Raw genomic sequence first — 21,653 nt, 5'->3', positions numbered from 1 at the left:
GGCTGAGGAAAGACCCCGAGAGCGCTTTGCACAGCACGCTTCACAGCGTCCGAAACACTGCTCTCAGGGCGGGGCACAGCGGGAGGGCTGCACCTCTCAGGGTTCCCTAACTTTTCCCTTATTCAGTCATCTAGAGAGCAAATACACAGTAGTTCCCCAGTTTCCTATTGACGTCCCAGCGGAAGTCTGACTCCTGCGCGACAGGCAGTTTCTGAGGCAACGAATCATTGGCACGGAAGCTTTTCCTGGCGCGTTTCCGGATACCCATGCGAACTACAATGTCCCTCACCAGAATTCAAGGAGGCAGAGTCCCCGCATCTGCTCCCTGCCTGGCCTGGGCTCCCACATCCACAGAGGTGCGGCAGCCGGGGAGCTTCGGAGTCACCGCACAGAGTCTGCTCCGTGCTCTGCCGCTCCTCAGTCCCACCGTCCCCTCCAAGTCACGGGAGCTGGAGGCCAAGGAGCCCCTGCCACCTGCAGTCTCACTCCAGGTCAGAATCGCTGTCCTCTGAGGAGGAGGAAACCCGAAGGTCCTCGTAGAGGACGCTCGGTGGGACACGAACACAAGGACCCTCGGACTTCCCTGAGACACGAGGGCTCTGAGCGAGGAAGGCTCCCGGCTTCTCAGGAGAGTGAAATGAGGGGGCTGTCAGGAGGCTGGAGCTCCAGCATCCGTTTTCCAGTCTCCGGAAGAGCACTCTGAGAGGCTGGGCCAGATCATGGCTGGCCGCTGGGTGATGGGACATGGTGCAGGCCTGGGCAGTAGGCAGGCAAGGTCTGCTGTGCGGTGGCTGCCGGTCGACCTTGGGCACCTGGGCGGGTGTCCTCCTGCCCATCTGGGGCGACCTACTTGGTCCAAGTTCCGTTGCGGCTGGCGGAGGTTGCAGATTCTCTGGGGCCCCCAGCTCACCTCCCTGGGTGGCGTTTTCGGGGATCTGGAAGCGACCCAGTCTCGGTTTCTTGGGGAAGTTCGGGCAAGCCTGAATCGGAGCCTGGGCAGGTCTCTTGGCTCCTGGCCTGAAGCTGAGATTGGAGCCGAGGCCCAAGCCCTGTGTGGGGGCTGGTGGGCAGGGCTGTGAGGTCACCGCAGGAAGCTGGTCTTGTGCCTGGGGGCTGATGGCCTGGAGCAGGCCGTGGGTTTTGGAGGCGGCCTGGGGAACTTCTCGGCAGCCACCCTCAGGGCTGCTGTGTGTCGGCTTCACCACGAGGAGAGGCTCGGGGCCCTGGTGCCTCACTGCAGGCTGAGGTATGTCGGCCGCAGCCCCTGTCTGTCTTTCCTTCGCTCCAAGACTTGAGGAGGAGCTCCGACTGGCTTTTCTGAGGGGAGACAGTGAAGCCAAGGCGGAGCCCCTGTCAGGCATTTGGGTGGCTGAGCGATCAGTGAGGACAGGGTCCGCGCGCGGTCTCTTACTGGTTGTGTGGACCGGCACTGGCCCGTTTGCAACCTGAAAGAAAGGAAACAACACAGGTTAGAAGTTCCTCAGCGTGGAGCCGACATGAAAATCAACCACATCCAAAGACAAGGTGCACACGCCATGAAATTCTTAGTACAGTATCGACAGGCGGTCCTTGGAAGTAGGGACAGACCCTCCACCTGAGTGCTGATCAGGACAAGACACATGAACCTCCACTCAGCCTTCCATGAAGTGGAACGGACTAATGCCCTTCTGAAGGCAGGTTGGTGGCTCAGGGGTACTCAGGACGTCTTCTCTGAAAACATGCATGTTCCTGAGTTTAGCCTTCTCCGTGTTTGGGGCCTCCGAGGGACTAATTTCCTCATGCCGCTGGGAACATGCTGTTGGCAGGCTTGCCATAATTGGACAGAAAGAAAGAAGCAGGAAATAGGGCATCTTCAGATGCTTTCGCCTGGAATCAAATAGACCCGGAAGGATCGTGGATTCCCCGACCCCGGGAAGGCAAGAAAGAGGGGTTTCCCGATTCCCTCCCGCAGATGGGAAGCTGAAAGGAAATCAACCAGGGTGACCTAGAGGAGAAAAAGACCAGGGGCCCAGGGTGACACTCACCCTCAGATAATCCGAAGATTCCGTGGATCCTTTTCGATTTGGCAGCGGCTTCTCTGGAGGTTTGCCGGAAAATATGTGGAGGAGAGCCTTCCTCTGCGGGTCTTGTTGCCTGCAGAAGAGAAAAAGGTCAGGCCGTGGCCCCTGGTTTTCCCCAGGAGACAGGGAGAACCCTGTCCGGGGCCCAGTCCCATTCCGTGTTTTGTGATACACAAATGGACATCTGGTGCCATTTCCGCCTCTGCCCCTTCCCTCACGTGCCAACCATTCCATCCTCCAGGTGGCCCTCTAGGCTTCCCAACTAAGGACTGTGATTTGGATCCCATTGCTTTTCTCCCCGTCGTGGGGAAAGTGCACGAAGCGCCCCCGCCTCTCCCCGTCCCTGAATCTCCCAGAGCCAAAGGAGCTCCTGGGTGTGGAACCCCGGAGGAAACGGAGCTCCGGTCTATTTCTCTGCAGCGTTCCTTCCCTGGCCCAGAGACGGAAAGGCACACGCTGTGCAGGTGCAGAGACACCATGTCCTTAGGAGGCACTACCCTGAGAGTGGTGAAAACCCCTCCCTCTGCTCACCTTGGTCTCTCTTCCTTCTCTCCCTTATCCTTGTTCAAGGGCCCCGGCTTCGCTTCAATCCGGGGCTTCCACGGCTTCAGGTTTTCCTTCCCTTCCTTTTTCCCAAAGGTCTGTGGAACCAGGGCTGCGTTCCAGCACTTCATGGGGCACCTGGTACTTCTGGCCGTGTGTCCTAAGGCCCCGCAGTTTTTGCACTTGAGCTGTGGGTGGAAAGGAAGTGATGTCAGTGAGTGAGCTGAAGCCACGGACTGTGAATTCAGAGCTGAATAAGGATTCTAAAGAGGGGACACCGGCATGGGGGCCGTTAAGTGCTGGGAGAGTTCGGATACGATGTTCTCTCCCAAAGCCCATGTGACGGAGGAACTCTAAAAGGAAGGACTCAAGGTTCTAAGGGGCACGATGGTGAACCCGATGTCAACAACACGGCCAAACGTGGCTACACAGGATTCTAAGTAGAAAGGGAGGTTGCTCCCAAGAGTCTCTCAAGGGACCTGTGGGGCGGGGGAGGAGGTCCCAAGCCACGCCCACTTTGGACGGGAAAAGCAGCCTTGGTGGTGGTGACAGAACTCTTTGGAATCCAACCCAGTATCTGAGGACCGTGTGACACCCCCTCCCCCCGCTCCCACCCCCACCCCGATACCCAAGAGATCCAGGGCTAGACTTACCCTGGGGTCTTCTTCATCGGGCAGGGGAGCCCTTGGCCCAACTGGGGCCCTCCGCTGCTTCTGGAGGGTCTGGGCTCGCACGAGTCTGTTTGCCCCGGTTTTGGGGTCACGACGTGCCATCGTCTTCATCCCCTGGGGGTTTTATGACCGCCTTTTTCAGGGGTTGATTGTTGGGTCACCTGAAACACACACAAACACACACATGTCGATGGTTAAGCACATTGGATATTCACACACCCACAGGAAGCCCCCAGCTAACTCCTTGCCGGTGCGGTGATGAGCAGACCTCACCACCAGTCGGTCAGATCTGTGGAAAGCAATGTGCTGTGTGCATCCTCAGATATTGTGTGTTCCTCTGCCATGATTACCTAGTCCAAGAGTAAACCTCGCCTGCCACAGGGCCCGTGGCCTAGGTATGGGGAGTGGAGCTTTCAACCCCAAACAAACAACTGATTCTGGAGACTGGACTTAGGTCTATCACGATTCACTCCGGTAGAAGACCCGATGATTCTAGCTCCCTGACGGACAGAACGATCGAAGCCACAGGGCATGGCCTATGTCACCCTTTGGCAGGTCTGTTTGAAATCAGGGATAAGGGACGCTTCCCGTCACAACTTGAATCGCTACTCTTGCCATTTCATTAGGCGACTTCCAAACACAAATTCATAGAGAGAAGTTATCTTCCTCTCTACCACAATAGCAGGTGATGGTCTTTCCTGTTCTAGCTTTCTGGCTTTCGCTCCAGCCCCTCTTTATTTATTGTTCTGGTATTTTACACATGCCACACGAATTCATCTAAACAAACAGTGAACACGTGCCATATCGTATCGATTTCTTACACGGCTGAAGGGCAAACCACCCTTTTTTTTCCAAAGTCCTTTTTCCATTTACCCACCCATTCAGCGTGCTGCAGTTCATTTCTTTTCGCATTCCCATCTTGGTCTTATCCCACCCATGGAGACGGAAATGTTTTCTCGTTTTCTCTTCCAAGAATTACTGGAAACGAGAGCAAGCACATCCTACCCCATCAGCAAGCCCCAGTGTGATCGGTTTCTTTCAGTCTCCTTTGTCTCTTTTCCCCCCACCCCTCAGGGATTGTGGGAAACAAACAACTGTTCAGTGAAACGAACCTGAAATTATCCGTCTACTTTCTTTCCCCGGCTGGCGCTGAGATGGGCAGGTGCTGGAGCAGCCCCGCTGGAAGCGATGCAGCATCCAGGAAGACGGAGGAAGGGGCGGAGAGGGACCTCTGCTTTCCAGGCTGCCTTTTATACTGCCTCTGGTCACCTGACGTGGAACGTACCCTAACCTAATCAGTTACATGCACCTTAATTACCATTAACTTAATCCAATCACATGACCCGGAAAGGTCTGTCTGCACAGCCCACTCTAAGATCATGTCCACTGCTGACAGACATTCTAAAACCTAGGTGTACAGCTGCAAGCTTTGAAGAATAGATGTTCCCCGTCAGACATGTAACACTGGTGCCTGTACCCCTGTCTTCTTTTCCATCTTTTTGGTTTTTTTGTTTTGTTTTGTTTTAAAAAATGTGGTAGAACAGACACCTTTTAATTGGACCGTATTTACTATATCTCCACGTAGGCCTCAGTGTCAGCAAGGAGATTCTCCTTGACATGCAGTCACGGCCATGATCCATCTTCAGAGCTTCTCTTTCTTCCCCACCGTAAGTCTGTCGGCAGAGAACCCTGACAACACCCTCATGTGTTTTCTCCTCCAGGAGGCGCTTGGAAACCACCGTGAATTGGACTGCACTGGGGAACACAGATGAAGAAAGTCAACACCGCTTTGTCCTTCAGTGCCTGGCTCCCTTTTCAGCTGGTCTTGCCACTCCAGGCATTATGCCTGAGAAGTCTCCCGGACGCCTCTGAGGCTCTAATTCCATGGGTCCCATTGCCATTTCTCTGGATTTGCGAAGATCCACCGGACCTCCTGTGGAACTCCCGTGTCGGTGAACTTTTGTGCCACGACCCTTAATTCTGCCCATGGTCATCTGCACCTGCAGGAGTTAGGGTCCATGTCCCTTGGATGGGAAGAGACAGGCAGGAGTCGGAATGCTGAAGCAGCACACTGGGGCGTTTTCTCATGTAGCCCAAGTGACCCCATGGTCTTCTTGAGCTTTGGAACCAGTCGCGTCCCCCTTGACACTGCACCCGACTCCCAGTTTCTCAATCTTGTTGGCCCTCCGGCGATCTCCCGTTGGATGAATTGCACCTGCTGAGACTCGATTCCCCTTTGATTTGCGCTTCATTAATTATTCATGATTCAGGTTGGAAGCCCTGCTTACGACCCCCTGTGGCCGTTCTCTGAGCTTTCTGGTCTCACATCGTTTCCTTCCACCCTCTTTGATACATTGTGGTCATGCTCCTTCTGCTGTCAGAGGAGCAGAGAGTTGATCTTATGGATTCTGGATACGGATACTTTCTAGGTGATCTGGATAATCAAGATAACGACCCTCATCAGCGGTGCAAAGGGAGCAGCCATTTGGTGTGTCTCAGAAAATCTCGCTCCGTTCCGAGGCCTCCTAGATGTGGAATCCCGCTCAGAGTTGTTCCCAGGTCAGAGAATGGAGATAGCCTGTGCATGATGGGATATCCCTGCCTAGATCTTTCAGTGAGTCTCTACCTCAGCTACTCTTAGGATCAGGGGGAGAACCATGGAAAGGCCCGGTGTCAGACATCCGGAAAGAAGACGGGATGAATGTTTTACCTCGGAAGGACATCCCAAATCTGGGAGTTAACTTCAGCTTTGCTGGGGTCTATTTGGCCAATGAAACTCTGCCTGGTTCGTTCGCACATCCGGAAGCCACTTCACGGGGGCCGTCGCAACTGGGGCCACACACTTGGCATCGGCGGTTGAGCCAAATGGGGACTCGTGGTGCAAGCAACCCTCCCCACGTGTTAGCGTGCGTGAGATTCAGTTGGCGGAATTTTACTAGGTGCGTGTCGGTAGAGTGGGGCTGAGGTTTTCTTGCTCCTGTGGATGGATAAGAAGTCAAAGGTCCCGCCCAGCCCTGCGGTGCCCTCAGTCAACTCTGTTTCGGAGACATAACGATTTGGGTTGCCAACAAGTCAAGAAATTTTCAAGCCCTTGGATGTAGGGAAAAGAAAGAGAGATCAGACTCTCACTGTGTCTATGTAGAAAGGGAAGACACAAGAGACTCCATTTTGAAAAAGACCTGTACCTTAAACAATTGCTCTGCTGAGATGTTGTTAACTTGTAGCTTTGCCCCAGTCACTTTGCCCCAGCCGCTTTGCCCCAGCTTGGAGCTCACAAAAACCTGTGTTGTATGAAATGAAGGTTTAAGGGATCTAGGGCTGTGCAGGACGTGCCTTGTTAACCAAATGTTCACAAGCAGTATACTTGGTAAAAGTCATTGCCATTCTCTTCTCTCAATAAACCAGGGGCACAATGCCGTGGAAAGCCGCAGGGACCTCTGCCCTTGAAAGCAGGGTATTGTCCAAGGTTTCTCCCCATGTGATACTCTGAAATATGGCCTCGTGGGATGAGAAAGACCTGACTGTCCCCCAGCCTGACACCCGTTAAGGGTCTGTGCTGAGGTGGATTAGTAAAAGAGGAAAGCCTCCTGCAGTTGAGATGGAGGAAGGCCACTGTCTCCTGCTTGCCCGTGGGAACCGAATGTCTCGGTGTAAAACCCCATTGTACCTTTGTTCAACTCTGAGATAGGAGAAAAGCTGCCCTGTGGCGGGAGGCAAGCCATGTCTGCAGTAATGCTGCCTCGCTATTCTTTACTCCGCTGAGATGTTTGGGTGGAGAGAAACATAAATCTGGCCTACGTGCACGTCCAGGCAGAGTACCTTCCCTTGGACTTAATTACGATATAGATTCCTTTGCTCACATGTTTTTTGTTGACCTTCTCCTTATTGTCACCCTGCTCTCCTACTACCTTCCTTTTTGCTGAAATAATGAGAATCGTAATCAATAAAAACTGAGGGAACTCAGAGGCCGGTGCCGCTGCAGGTTCTCGGTGTGCTGAGTGCCCGTCCCCTGGACCCACTGTTGTTTCCCTATACTGTGTCTCTGTGTCTTACTTCTTTTCTCCGTCTCTCATCCCACCCGACTAGAAACACCCACAGGTGTGGAGGGGCAGGCCACCCCTTCGCTTGGAAAATCAGTTAAACACAAACACGGAATGAGAGTCAAAAGACAATATGTCATCTTTTTGAGAATTTTATTCACTTCAAAACCAATGAAACACACATATTTACAAAGGCATTCCAGAGTCCAGTTTTCGAGGCTGAGGAAAGACCCCGAGAGCGCTTTGCACAGCACGCTTCACAGCGTCCGAAACACTGCTCTCAGGGCGGGGCACAGCGGGAGGGCTGCACCTCTCAGGGTTCCCTAACTTTTCCCTTATTCAGTCATCTAGAGAGCAAATACACAGTAGTTCCCCAGTTTCCTATTGACGTCCCAGCGGAAGTCTGACTCCTGCGCGACAGGCAGTTTCTGAGGCAACGAATCATTGGCACGGAAGCTTTTCCTGGCGCGTTTCCGGATACCCATGCGAACTACAATGTCCCTCACCAGAATTCAAGGAGGCAGAGTCCCCGCATCTGCTCCCTGCCTGGCCTGGGCTCCCACATCCACAGAGGTGCGGCAGCCGGGGAGCTTCGGAGTCACCGCACAGAGTCTGCTCCGTGCTCTGCCGCTCCTCAGTCCCACCGTCCCCTCCAAGTCACGGGAGCTGGAGGCCAAGGAGCCCCTGCCACCTGCAGTCTCACTCCAGGTCAGAATCGCTGTCCTCTGAGGAGGAGGAAACCCGAAGGTCCTCGTAGAGGACGCTCGGTGGGACACGAACACAAGGACCCTCGGACTTCCCTGAGACACGAGGGCTCTGAGCGAGGAAGGCTCCCGGCTTCTCAGGAGAGTGAAATGAGGGGGCTGTCAGGAGGCTGGAGCTCCAGCATCCGTTTTCCAGTCTCCGGAAGAGCACTCTGAGAGGCTGGGCCGGATCATAGCTCGCCGCTGGGTGATGGGACATGGTGCAGGCCTGGGCAGTAGGCAGGCAAGGTCTGCTGTGCGGTGGCTGCCGGTCGACGCTGGGCACCTGGGCGGGTGTCCTCCTGCCCATCTGGGGCGACCTACTTGGTCCAAGTTCCGTTGCGGCTGGCGGAGGTTGCAGATTCTCTGGGGCCCCCAGCTCACCTCCCTGGGTGGCGTTTTCGGGGATCTGGAAGCGACCCAGTCTCGGTTTCTTGGGGAAGTTCGGGCAAGCCTGAATCGGAGCCTGGGCAGGTCTCTTGGCTCCTGGCCTGAAGCTGAGATTGGAGCCGAGGCCCAAGCCCTGTGTGGGGGCTGGTGGGCAGGGCTGTGAGGTCACCGCAGGAAGCTGGTCTTGTGCCTGTGGGCTGATGGCCTGGAGCAGGCCGTGGGTTTTGGAGGCGGCCTGGGGAACTTCTCGGCAGCCACCCTCAGGGCTGCTGTGTGTCGGCTTCACCACGAGGAGAGGCTCGGGGCCCTGGTGCCTCACTGCAGGCTGAGGGATGTCGGCCGCAGCCCCTGTCTGTCTTTCCTTTGCTCCAAGACTTGAGGAGGAGCTCCGACTGGCTTTTCTGAGGGGAGACAGTGAAGCCAAGGCGGAGCCCCTGTCAGACATTTGGGTAGCTGAGCGATCGGTGAGGACAGGGTCCACGCGCGGCCTCTTACTGGTTGCGTGGACCGGCATTGGCCCGCTTGCAACCTGAAAGAAAGGAAACAACACAGGTTAGAAGTTCCTCAGCGTGGAGCCGACATGAAAATCAACCACATCCAAAGACCAGGTGCACACGCCATGAAATTCTTAGTACAGTATCGACAGGCGGTCCTTGGAAGTAGGGACAGACCCTCCACCTGAGTGCTGATCAGGACAAGACACATGAACCTCCACTCAGCCTTCCATGAAGTGGAACGGACTAATGCCCTTCTGAAGGCAGGTTGGTGGCTCAAGGGTACTCAGGACGTCTTCTCTGAAAACATGCATGTTCCTGAGTTTAGCCTTCTCCGTGTTTGGGGCCTCCGAGGGACTAATTTCCTCATGCCGCTGGGAACATGTTGTTGGCAGGCTTGCCATAATTGGACAGAAAGAAAGCAGCAGGAAATACGGCATCTTCAGATGCCTTCGCCTGGAATCAAATTGACCCGGAAGGATCGTGGAGTCCCCGACCCCGAGAAGGCAAGAAAGAGGGGTTCCCCGATTCCCTCCCGCAGATGGGAAGCTGAAAGGAAATCAACCAGGGTGACCTAGAGGAGAAAAAGACCAGGGGCCCAGGGTGACACTCACCCTCAGATAATCCGAAGATTCCGTGGATCCTTTTCGATTTGGCAGCGGCTTCTCTGGAGGTTTGCCGGAAAATATGTGGAGGAGAGCCTTCCTCTGCGGGTCTTGTTGCCTGCAGAAGAGAAAAAGGTCAGGCCGTGGCCCCTGGTTTTCCCCAGGAAACAGGGAGAACCCTGTCCGGGGCCCAGTCCCATTCCGTGTTTTGTGATACACAAATGGACATCTGGTGCCATTTCCGCCTCTGCCCCTTCCCTCACGTGCCAACCATTCCATCCTCCAGGTGGCCCTCTAGGCTTCCCAACTAAGGACTGTGATTTGGATCCCATTGCTTTTCTCGCCGTCGTGGGGAAACTGCACGAAGCGCCCCCGCCTCTCCCCGTCCCTGAATCTCCCAGAGCCAAAGGAGCTCCTGGGTGTGGAACCCCGGAGGAAACGGAGCTCCGGTCTATTTCTCTGCAGCGTTCCTTCCCTGGCCCAGAGACGGAAAGGCACACGCTGTGCAGGTGCAGAGACACCATGTCCTTAGGAGGCACTACCCTGAGAGTGGTGAAAACCCCTCCCTCTGCTCACCTTGGTCTCTCTTCCTTCTCTCCCTTATCCTTGTTCAAGGGCCCCGGCTTCGCTTCAATCCGGGGCTTCCACGGCTTCAGGTTTTCCTTCCCTTCCTTTTTCCCAAAGGTCTGTGGAACCAGGGCTGCGTTCCAGCACTTCATGGGGCACCTGGTACTTCTGGCCGTGTGGCCAAAGGCCCCGCAGTTTTTGCACTTGAGCTGTGGGTGGAAAGGAAGTGATGTCAGTGAGTGAGCTGAAGCCACGGACTGTGAATTCAGAGCTGAATAAGGATTCTAAAGAGGGGACACCGGCATGGGGGCCGTTAAGTGCTGGGAGAGTTCGGATACGATGTTCTCTCCCAAAGCCCATGTGACGGAGGAACTCTAAAAGGAAGGACTCAAGGTTCTAAGGAGCACGATGGTGAACCCGATGTCAACAACACGGCCAAACGTGGCTACACAGGATTCTAAGTAGAAAGGGAGGTTGCTCCCAAGAGTCTCTCAAGGGACCTGTGGGGCGGGGGAGGAGGTCCCAAGCCACGCCCACCTTGGACGGGAAAAGCAGCCTGGGTGGTGGTGACAGAACTCTTTGGAATCCAACCCAGTATCTGAGGACCGTGTGACACCCCCTCCCCCCGCTCCCACCCCCACCCCGATACCCAAGAGATCCAGGGCTAGACTTACCCTGGGGTCTTCTTCATCGGGCGGGGGAGCCCTTGTCCCAAATGGGGCCCTCCGCTGCTTCTGGAGGGTCTGGGCTCGCACGAGTCTGTTTGCCCCGGTTTTGGGGTCACGACGTGCCATCGTCTTCATCCCCTGGGGGTTTTATGACCGCCTTTTTCAGGGGTTGATTGTTGGGTCACCTGAAACACACACAAACACACACATGTCGATGGTTAAGCACATTGGATATTCACACACCCACAGGAAGCCCCCAGCTAACTCCTTTCCGGTGCGGTGATGAGCAGACCTCACCACCAGTCGGTCAGATCTGTGGAAAGCAATGTGCTGTGTGCATCCTCAGATATTGTGTGTTCCTCTGCCATGATTACCTAGTCCAAGAGTAAACCTCGCCTGCCACAGGGCCCGTGGCCTAGGTATGGGGAGTGGAGCTTTCAACCCCAAACAAACAACTGATTCTGGAGACTGGACTTAGGTCTATCACGATTCACTCCGGTAGAAGACCCGATGATTCTAGCTCCCTGACGGACAGAACGATCGAAGCCACAGGGCATGGCCTATGTCACCCTTTGGCAGGTCTGTTTGAAATCAGGGATAAGGGACGCTTCCCGTCACAACTTGAATCGCTACTCTTGCCATTTCATTAGGCGACTTCCAAACACAAATTCATAGAGAGAAGTTATCTTCCTCTCTACCACAATAGCAGGTGATGGTCTTTCCTGTTCTAGCTTTCTGGCTTTCGCTCCAGCCCCTCTTTATTTATTGTTCTGGTATTTTACACATGCCACACGAATTCATCTAAACAAACAGTGAACACGTGCCATATCGTATCGATTTCTTACACGGCTGAAGGGCAAACCACCCTTTTTTTTCCAAAGTCCTTTTTCCATTTACCCACCCATTCAGCGTGCTGCAGTTCATTTCTTTTCGCATTCCCATCTTGGTCTTATCCCACCCATGGAGACGGAAATGTTTTCTCGTTTTCTCTTCCAAGAATTACTGGAAACGAGAGCAAGCACATCCTACCCCAACAGCAAGCCCCAGTGTGATCGGTTTCTTTCAGTCTCCTTTGTCTCTTTTCCCCCCACCCCTCAGGGATTGCGGGAAACAAACAACTGTTCAGTGAAACGAACCTGAAATTACCCGTCTACTTTCTTTCCCCGGCTGGCGCTGAGATGGGCAGGTGCTGGAGCAGCCCCGCTGGAAGCGATGCAGCATCCAGGAAGACGGAGGAAGGGGCGGAGAGGGACCTCTGCTTTCCAGGCTGCCTTTTATACTGCCTCTGGTCACCTGACGTGGAACGTACCCTAACCTAATCAGTTACATGCACCTTAATTACCATTAACTTAATCCAATCACATGACCCGGAAAGGTCTGTCTGCACAGCCCACTCTAAGATCATGTCCACTGCTGACAGACATTCTAAAACCTAGGTGTACAGCTGCAAGCTTTGAAGAATAGATGTTCCCCGTCAGACATGTAACACTGGTGCCTGTACCCCTGTCTTCTTTTCCATCTTTTTGGTTTTTTTGTTTTGTTTTGTTTTAAAAAATGTGGTAGAACAGACACCTTTTAATTGGACCGTATTTACTATATCTCCACGTAGGCCTCAGTGTCAGCAAGGAGATTCTCCTTGACATGCAGTCACGGCCATGATCCATCTTCAGAGCTTCTCTTTCTTCCCCACCGTAAGTCTGTCGGCAGAGAACCCTGACAACACCCTCATGTGTTTTCTCCTCCAGGAGGCGCTTGGAAACCACCGTGAATTGGACTGCACTGGGGAACACAGATGAAGAAAGTCAACACCGCTTTGTCCTTCAGTGCCTGGCTCCCTTTTCAGCTGGTCTTGCCACTCCAGGCATTATGCCTGAGAAGTCTCCCGGACGCCTCTGAGGCTCTAATTCCATGGGTCCCATTGCCATTTCTCTGGATTTGCGAAGATCCACCGGACCTCCTGTGGAACTCCCGTGTCGGTGAACTTTTGTGCCACGACCCTTAATTCTGCCCATGGTCATCTGCACCTGCAGGAGTTAGGGTCCATGTCCCTTGGATGGGAAGAGACAGGCAGGAGTCGGAATGCTGAAGCAGCACACTGGGGCGTTTTCTCATGTAGCCCAAGTGACCCCATGGTCTTCTTGAGCTTTGGAACCAGTCGCGTCCCCCTTGACACTGCACCCGACTCCCAGTTTCTCAATCTTGTTGGCCCTCCGGCGATCTCCCGTTGGATAAATTGCACCTGCTGAGACTCGATTCCCCTTTGATTTGCGCTTCATTAATTATTCATGATTCAGGTTGGAAGCCCTGCTTACGACCCCCTGTGGCCGTTCTCTGAGCTTTCTGGTCTCACATCGTTTCCTTCCACCCTCTTTGGTTCATTGTGGTCATGCTCCTTCTGCTGTCAGAGGAGCAGAGAGTTGATCTTATGGATTCTGGATACGGATACTTTCTAGGTGATCTGGATAATCAAGATAACGACCCTCATCAGCGGTGCAAAGGGAGCAGCCATTTGGTGTGTCTCAGAAAATCTCGCTCCGTTCCGAGGCCTCCTAGATGTGGAATCCCGCTCAGAGTTGTTCCCAGGTCAGAGAATGGAGATAGCCTGTGCATGATGGGATATCCCTGCCTAGATCTTTCAGTGAGTCTCTACCTCAGCTACTCTTAGGATCAGGGGGAGAACCATGGAAAGGCCCGGTGTCAGACATCCGGAAAGAAGACGGGATGAATGTTTTACCTCGGAAGGACATCCCAAATCTGGGAGTTAACTTCAGCTTTGCTCTGGTCTATTTGGCCAATGAAACTCTGCCTGGTTCGTTCGCACATCCGGAAGCCACTTCACGGGGGCCGTCGTAACTGGGGCCACACATTTGGCATCGGCGGTTGAGCCAAATGGGGACTCGTGGTGCAAGCAACCCTCCCCACGTGTTAGCGTGCGTGAGATTCAGTTGGCGGAATTTTACTAGGTGCGTGTCGGTAGAGTGGGGCTGAGGTTTTCTTGCTCCTGTGGATGGATAAGAAGTCAAAGGTCCCGCCCAGCCCTGCGGTGCCCTCAGTCAACTCTGTTTCGGAGACATAACGATTTGGGTTGCTAACAAGTCAAGAAATTTTCAAGCCCTTGGATGTAGGGAAAAGAAAGAGAGATCAGACTCTCACTGTGTCTATGTAGAAAGGGAAGACACAAGAGACTCCATTTTGAAAAAGACCTGTACTTTAAACAATTGCTTTGCTGAGATGTTGTTAATTTGTAGCTTTGCCCCAGTCACTTTGCCCCAGCCGCTTTGCCCCAGCTTGGAGCTCACAAAAACCTGTGTTGTATGAAATGAAGGTTTAAGGGATCTAGGGCTGTGCAGGACGTGCCTTGTTAACCAAATGTTCACAAGCAGTATACTTGGTAAAAGTCATTGCCACTCTCTAGTCTCAATAAACCAGGGGCACAATGCCGTGGAAAGCCGCAGGGACCTCTGCCCTTGAAAGCAGGGTATTGTCCAAGGTTTCTCCCCATGTGATAGTCTGAAATATGGCCTCGTGGGATGAGAAAGACCTGACTGTCCCCCAGCCTGACACCCGTTAAGGGTCTGTGCTGAGGTGGATTAGTAAAAGAGGAAAGCCTCCTGCAGTTGAGATGGAGGAAGGCCACTGTCTCCTGCTTGCCCGTGGGAACCGAATGTCTCGGTGTAAAACCCCATTGTACCTTTGTTCAACTCTGAGATAGGAGAAAAGCTGCCCTGTGGCGGGAGGCAAGCCATGTCTGCAGTAATGCTGCCTCGCTATTCTTTACTCCGCTGAGATGTTTGGGTGGAGAGAAACATAAATCTGGCCTACGTGCACGTCCAGGCAGAGTACCTTCCCTTGGACTTAATTACGATATAGATTCCTTTGCTCACATGTTTTTTGTTGACCTTCTCCTTATTGTCACCCTGCTCTCCTACTACCTTCCTTTTTGCTGAAATAATGAGAATCGTAATCAATAAAAACTGAGGGAACTCAGAGGCCGGTGCCGCTGCAGGTTCTCGGTGTGCTGAGTGCCCGTCCCCTGGACCCACTGTTGTTTCCCTATACTGTGTCTCTGTGTCTTACTTCTTTTCTCCGTCTCTCATCCCACCCGACTAGAAACACCCACAGGTGTGGAGGGGCAGGCCACCCCTTCGCTTGGAAAATCAGTTAAACACAAACACGGAATGAGAGTCAAAAGACAATATGTCATCTTTTTGAGAATTTTATTCACTTCAAAACCAATGAAACACACATATTTACAAAGGCATTCCAGAGCCCAGTTTTCGAGGCTGAGGAAAGACCCCGAGAGCGCTTTGCACAGCACGCTTCACAGCGTCCGAAACACTGCTCTCAGGGCGGGGCACAGCGGGAGGGCTGCACCTCTCAGGGTTCCCTAACTTTTCCCTTATTCAGTCATCTAGAGAGCAAATACACAGTAGTTCCCCAGTTTCCTATTGACGTCCCAGCGGAAGTCTGACTCCTGCGCGTCAGGCAGTTTCTGAGGCAACGAATCACTGGCACGGAAGCTTTTCCTGGCGCGTTTCCGGATACCCATGCGAACTACAATGTCCCTCACCAGAATTCAAGGAGGCAGAGTCCCCGCATCTGCTCCCTGCCTGGCCTGGGCTCCCACATCCACAGAGGCGCCGCAGCCGGGGAGCTTCGGAGTCACCGCACAGAGTCTGCTCCGTGCTCTACCGCTCCTCAGTCCCACAGTCCCCTCCAAGTCACGGGAGCTGGAGGCCAAGGAGCCCCTGCCACCTGCAGTCTCACTCCAGGTCAGAATCGCTGTCCTCTGAGGAGGAGGAAACCCGAAGGTCCTCATAGAGGACGCTCGGTGGGACATGAACACAGGGACCCTCGGACTTCTCTGAGACACGAGGGCTCTGAGCGAGGAAGGCTCCCGGCTTCTCAGGAGAGTGAAATGAGGGGGCTGTCAGGAGGCTGGAGCTCCAGCATCCGTTTTCCAGTCTCCGGAAGAGCACTCTGAGAGGCTGGGCCGGATCATAGCTCGCCGCTGGGTGATGGGACATGGTGCAGGCCTGGGCAGTAGGCAGGCAAGGTCTGCTGTGCGGTGGCTGCCGGTCGACGCTGGGCACCTGGGCGGGTGTCCTCCTGCCCATCTGGGGCGACCTACTTGGTCCAAGTTCCGTTGCGGCTGGCGGAGGTTGCAGATTCTCCGGGGCCCCCAGCTCAACTCCCTGGGTGGCGTTTTCGGGGATCTGGAAGCGACCCAGTCTCGGTTTCTTGGGGAAGTTCGGGCAAGCCTGAATCGGAGCCTGCGCAGGTCTCTTGGCTCCTGGCCTGAAGCTGAGATTGGAGCCGAGGCCCAAGCCCTGTGTGGGGGCTGGTGGGCAGGGCTGTGAGGTCACCGCAGGAAGCTGGTCTTGTGCCTGTGGGCTGATGGCCTGGAGCAGGCCGTGGGTTTTGGAGGCGGCCTGGGGAACTTCTCGGCAGCCACCCTCAGGGCTGCTGTGTGTCGGCTTCACCACGAGGAGAGGCTCGGGGCCCTGGTGCCTCACTGCAGGCTGAGGGATGTCGGCCGCAGCCCCTGTCTGTCTTTCCTTTGCTCCAAGACTTGAGGAGGAGCTCCGACTGGCTTTTCTGAGGGGAGACAGTGAAGCCAAGGCGGAGCCCCTGTCAGACATTTGGGTAGCTGAGCGATCGGTGAGGACAGGGTCCACGCGCGGCCTCTTACTGGTTGCGTGGACCGGCATTGGCCCGCTTGCAACCTGAAAGAAAGGAAACAACACAGGTTAGAAGTTCCTCAGCGTGGAGCCGACATGAAAATCAACCACATCCAAAGACAAGGTGCACACGCCATGAAATTCTTAGGACAGTATCGACAGGCGGTCCTTGGAAGTAGGGACAGACCCTCCACCTGAGTGCTGATCAGGACAAGACACATGAACCTCCACTCAGCCTTCCATGAAGTGGAACGGACTAATGCCCTTCTGAAGGCAGGTTGGTGGCTCAAGGGTACTCAGGACGTCTTCTCTGAAAACATGCATGTTCCTGAGTTTAGCCTTCTCCGTGTTTGGGGCCTCCGAGGGACTAATTTCCTCATGCCGCTGGGAACATGTTGTTGGCAGGCTTGCCATAATTGGACAGAAAGAAAGCAGCAGGAAATACGGCATCTTCAGATGCCTTCGCCTGGAATCAAATTGACCCGGAAGGATCGTGGAGTCCCCGACCCCGAGAAGGCAAGAAAGAGGGGTTCCCCGATTCCCTCCCGCAGATGGGAAGCTGAAAGGAAATCAACCAGGGTGACCTAGAGGAGAAAAAGACCAGGGGCCCAGGGTGACACTCACCCTCAGATAATCCGAAGATTCCGTGGATCCTTTTCGATTTGGCAGCGGCTTCTCTGGAGGTTTGCCGGAAAATATGTGGAGGAGAGCCTTCCTCTGCGGGTCTTGTTGCCTGCAGAAGAGAAAAAGGTCAGGCCGTGGCCCCTGGTTTTCCCCAGGAGACAGGGAGAACCCTGTCCGGGGCCCAGTCCCATTCCGTGTTTTGTGATACACAAATGGACATCTGGTGCCATTTCCGCCTCTGCCCCTTCCCTCACGTGCCAACCATTCCATCCTCCAGGTGGCCCTCTAGGCTTCCCAACTAAGGACTGTGATTTGGATCCCATTGCTTTTCTCGCCGTCGTGGGGAAACTGCACGAAGCGCCCCCGCCTCTCCCCGTCCCTGAATCTCCCAGAGCCAAAGGAGCTCCTGGGTGTGGAACCCCGGAGGAAACGGAGCTCCGGTCTATTTCTCTGCAGCGTTCCTTCCCTGGCCCAGAGACGGAAAGGCACACGCTGTGCAGGTGCAAAGACACCATGTCCTTAGGAGGCACTACCCTGAGAGTGGTGAAAACCCCTCCCTCTGCTCACCTTGGTCTCTCTTCCTTCTCTCCCTTATCCTTGTTCAAGGGCCCCGGCTTCGCTTCAATCCGGGGCTTCCACGGCTTCAGGTTTTCCTTCCCTTCCTTTTTCCCAAAGGTCTGTGGAACCAGGGCTGCGTTCCAGCACTTCATGGGGCACCTGGTACTTCTGGCCGTGTGGCCAAAGGCCCCGCAGTTTTTGCACTTGAGCTGTGGGTGGAAAGGAAGTGATGTCAGTGAGTGAGCTGAAGCCACGGACTGTGAATTCAGAGCTGAATAAGGATTCTAAAGAGGGGACACCGGCATGGGGGCCGTTAAGTGCTGGGAGAGTTCGGATACGATGTTCTCTCGCAAAGCCCATGTGACGGAGGAACTCTAAAAGGAAGGACTCAAGGTTCTAAGGGGCACGATGGTGAACCCGATGTCAACAACACGGCCAAACGTGGCTACACAGGATTCTAAGTAGAAAGGGAGGTTGCTCCCAAGAGTCTCTCAAGGGACCTGTGGGGCGGGGGAGGAGGTCCCAAGCCACGCCCACCTTGGACGGGAAAAGCAGCCTGGGTGGTGGTGACAGAACTCTTTGGAATCCAACCCAGTATCTGAGGACCGTGTGACACCCCCTCCCCCCGCTCCCACCCCCACCCCGATACCCAAGAGATCCAGGGCTAGACTTACCCTGGGGTCTTCTTCATCGGGCGGGGGAGCCCTTGTCCCAAATGGGGCCCTCCGCTGCTTCTGGAGGGTCTGGGCTCGCACGAGTCTGTTTGCCCCGGTTTTGGGGTCACGACGTGCCATCGTCTTCATCCCCTGGGGGTTTTATGACCGCCTTTTTCAGGGGTTGATTGTTGGGTCACCTGAAACACACACAAACACACACATGTCGATGGTTAAGCACATTGGATATTCACACACCCACAGGAAGCCCCCAGCTAACTCCTTGCCGGTGCGGTGATGAGCAGACCTCACCACCAGTCGGTCAGATCTGTGGAAAGCAATGTGCTGTGTGCATCCTCAGATATTGTGTGTTCCTCTGCCATGATTACCTAGTCCAAGAGTAAACCTCGCCTGCCACAGGGCCCGTGGCCTAGGTATGGGGAGTGGAGCTTTCAACCCCAAACAAACAACTGATTCTGGAGACTGGACTTAGGTCTATCACGATTCACTCCGGTAGAAGACCCGATGATTCTAGCTCCCTGACGGACAGAACGATCGAAGCCACAGGGCATGGCCTATGTCACCCTTTGGCAGGTCTGTTTGAAATCAGGGATAAGGGACGCTTCCCGTCACAACTTGAATCGCTACTCTTGCCATTTCATTAGGCGACTTCCAAACACAAATTCATAGAGAGAAGTTATCTTCCTCTCTACCACAATAGCAGGTGATGGTCTTTCCTGTTCTAGCTTTCTGGCTTTCGCTCCAGCCCCTCTTTATTTATTGTTCTGGTATTTTACACATGCCACACGAATTCATCTAAACAAACAGTGAACACGTGCCATATCGTATCGATTTCTTACACGGCTGAAGGGCAAACCACCCTTTTTTTTCCAAAGTCCTTTTTCCATTTACCCACCCATTCAGCGTGCTGCAGTTCATTTCTTTTCGCATTCCCATCTTGGTCTTATCCCACCCATGGAGACGGAAATGTTTTCTCGTTTTCTCTTCCAAGAATTACTGGAAACGAGAGCAAGCACATCCTACCCCATCAGCAAGCCCCAGTGTGATCGGTTTCTTTCAGTCTCCTTTGTCTCTTTTCCCCCCACCCCTCAGGGATTGCGGGAAACAAACAACTGTTCAGTGAAACGAACCTGAAATTACCCGTCTACTTTCTTTCCCCGGCTGGCGCTGAGATGGGCAGGTGCTGGAGCAGCCCCGCTGGAAGCGATGCAGCATCCAGGAAGACGGAGGAAGGGGCGGAGAGGGACCTCTGCTTTCCAGGCTGCCTTTTATACTGCCTCTGGTCACCTGACGTGGAACGTACCCTAACCTAATCAGTTACATGCACCTTAATTACCATTAACTTAATCCAATCACATGACCCGGAAAGGTCTGTCTGCACAGCCCACTCTAAGATCATGTCCACTGCTGACAGACATTCTAAAACCTAGGTGTACAGCTGCAAGCTTTGAAGAATAGATGTTCCCCGTCAGACATGTAACACTGGTGCCTGTACCCCTGTCTTCTTTTCCATCTTTTTGGTTTTTTTGTTTTGTTTTGTTTTAAAAAATGTGGTAAAACAGACACCTTTTAATTGGACCGTATTTACTATATCTCCACGTAGGCCTCAGTGTCAGCAAGGAGATTCTCCTTGACATGCAGTCACGGCCATGATCCATCTTCAGAGCTTCTCTTTCTTCCCCACCGTAAGTCTGTCGGCAGAGAACCCTGACAACACCCTCATGTGTTTTCCCCTCCAGGAGGCGCTTGGAAACCACCGTGAATTGGACTGCACTGGGGAACACAGATGAAGAAAGTCAACACCGCTTTGTCCTTCAGTGCCTGGCTCCCTTTTCAGCTGGTCTTGCCACTCCAGGCATTATGCCTGAGAAGTCTCCCGGACGCCTCTGAGGCTCTAATTCCCTGGGTCCCATTGCCATTTCTCTGGATTTGCGAAGATCCACCGGACCTCCTGTGGAACTCCCGTGTCGGTGAACTTTTGTGCCACGACCCTTAATTCTGCCCATGGTCATCTGCACCTGCACGAGTTAGGGTCCATGTCCCTTGGATGGGAAGAGACAGGCAGGAGTCGGAATGCTGAAGCAGCACACTGGGGCGTTTTCTCATGTAGCCCAAGTGACCCCATGGTCTTCTTGAGCTTTGGAACCAGTCGCGTCCCCCTTGACACTGCACCCGACTCCCAGTTTCTCAATCTTGTTGGCCCTCCGGCGATCTCCCGTTGGATAAATTGCACCTGCTGAGACTCGATTCCCCTTTGATTTGCGCTTCATTAATTATTCATGATTCAGGTTGGAAGCCCTGCTTACGACCCCCTGTGGCCGTTCTCTGAGCTTTCTGGTCTCACATCGTTTCCTTCCACCCTCTTTGGTTCATTGTGGTCATGCTCCTTCTGCTGTCAGAGGAGCAGAGAGTTGATCTTATGGATTCTGGATACGGATACTTTCTAGGTGATCTGGATAATCAAGATAACGACCCTCATCAGCGGTGCAAAGGGAGCAGCCATTTGGTGTGTCTCAGAAAATCCCGCTCCGTTCCGAGGCCTCCTAGATGTGGAATCCCGCTCAGAGTTGTTCCCAGGTCAGAGAATGGAGATAGCCTGTGCATGATGGGATATCCCTGCCTAGATCTTTCAGTGAGTCTCTACCTCAGCTACTCTTAGGATCAGGGGGAGAACCATGGAAAGGCCCGGTGTCAGACATCCGGAAAGAAGACGGGATGAATGTTTTACCTCGGAAGGACGTCCCAAATCTGGGAGTTAACTTCGGCTTTGCTCTGGTCTATTTGGCCAATGAAACTCTGCCTGGTTCGTTCGCACATCCGGAAGCCACTTCACGGGGGCCGTCGTAACTGGGGCCACACATTTGGCATCGGCGGTTGAGCCAAATGGGGACTCGTGGTGCAAGCAACCCTCCCCACGTGTTAGCGTGCGTGAGATTCAGTTGGCGGAATTTTACTAGGTGCGTGTCGGTAGAGTGGGGCTGAGGTTTTCTTGCTCCTGTGGATGGATAAGAAGTCAAAGGTCCCGCCCAGCCCTGCGGTGCCCTCAGTCAACTCTGTTTCGGAGACATAACGATTTGGGTTGCTAACAAGTCAAGAAATTTTCAAGCCCTTGGATGTAGGGAAAAGAAAGAGAGATCAGACTCTCACTGTGTCTATGTAGAAAGGGAAGACACAAGAGACTCCATTTTGAAAAAGACCTGTACTTTAAACAATTGCTTTGCTGAGATGTTGTTAATTTGTAGCTTTGCCCCAGTCACTTTGCCCCAGCCGCTTTGACCCAGCTTGGAGCTCACAAAAACCTGTGTTGTATGAAATGAAGGTTTAAGGGATCTAGG

At 53.8% G+C, this 21,653-nt stretch overlaps 3 protein-coding genes across 3 annotated transcripts; all 3 read right to left on the bottom strand.

Annotated features, from left to right (window-relative positions):
* Positions 1-482: 482 nt before the first annotated feature.
* On the bottom strand, positions 483-6,540 carry LOC134739985 (protein FAM90A3-like). Its single transcript, XM_063668503.1, has 4 exons — positions 3,257-6,540; positions 2,592-2,791; positions 2,025-2,133; positions 483-1,445 (listed from the first exon to the last, which is right to left on the bottom strand). The coding sequence occupies exons 1-4, from the start codon at positions 3,383-3,385 to the stop codon at positions 483-485; spliced, it is 1,401 nt and encodes a 466-aa protein (XP_063524573.1). The 5' UTR covers positions 3,386-6,540.
* A 1,473-nt stretch (positions 6,541-8,013) lies between these two features.
* Positions 8,014-10,907, bottom strand: LOC129042588 (protein FAM90A5-like). The gene is made up of 4 exons (XM_054498796.2): positions 10,788-10,907; positions 10,123-10,322; positions 9,556-9,664; positions 8,014-8,976 (listed from the first exon to the last, which is right to left on the bottom strand). Exons 1-4 carry the CDS (start codon positions 10,905-10,907, stop codon positions 8,014-8,016), a joined length of 1,392 nt encoding a protein of 463 aa, XP_054354771.2.
* Positions 10,908-14,991: 4,084 nt separating this feature from the next.
* Positions 14,992-18,438, bottom strand: LOC129042585 (protein FAM90A5-like). The gene is made up of 4 exons (XM_054498794.2): positions 18,319-18,438; positions 17,654-17,853; positions 17,087-17,195; positions 14,992-16,507 (listed from the first exon to the last, which is right to left on the bottom strand). The coding sequence occupies exons 1-4, from the start codon at positions 18,436-18,438 to the stop codon at positions 15,545-15,547; spliced, it is 1,392 nt and encodes a 463-aa protein (XP_054354769.2). The 3' UTR covers positions 14,992-15,544.
* Between the last annotated feature and the right edge of the window lie 3,215 nt (positions 18,439-21,653).

This window comes from Pongo pygmaeus, chromosome 7 (genome assembly GCF_028885625.2).
Source record: "Pongo pygmaeus isolate AG05252 chromosome 7, NHGRI_mPonPyg2-v2.0_pri, whole genome shotgun sequence".
Lineage (NCBI taxonomy): Eukaryota > Metazoa > Chordata > Mammalia > Primates > Hominidae > Pongo > Pongo pygmaeus.
This window is presented reverse-complemented; position numbering and strand designations above follow the sequence as displayed.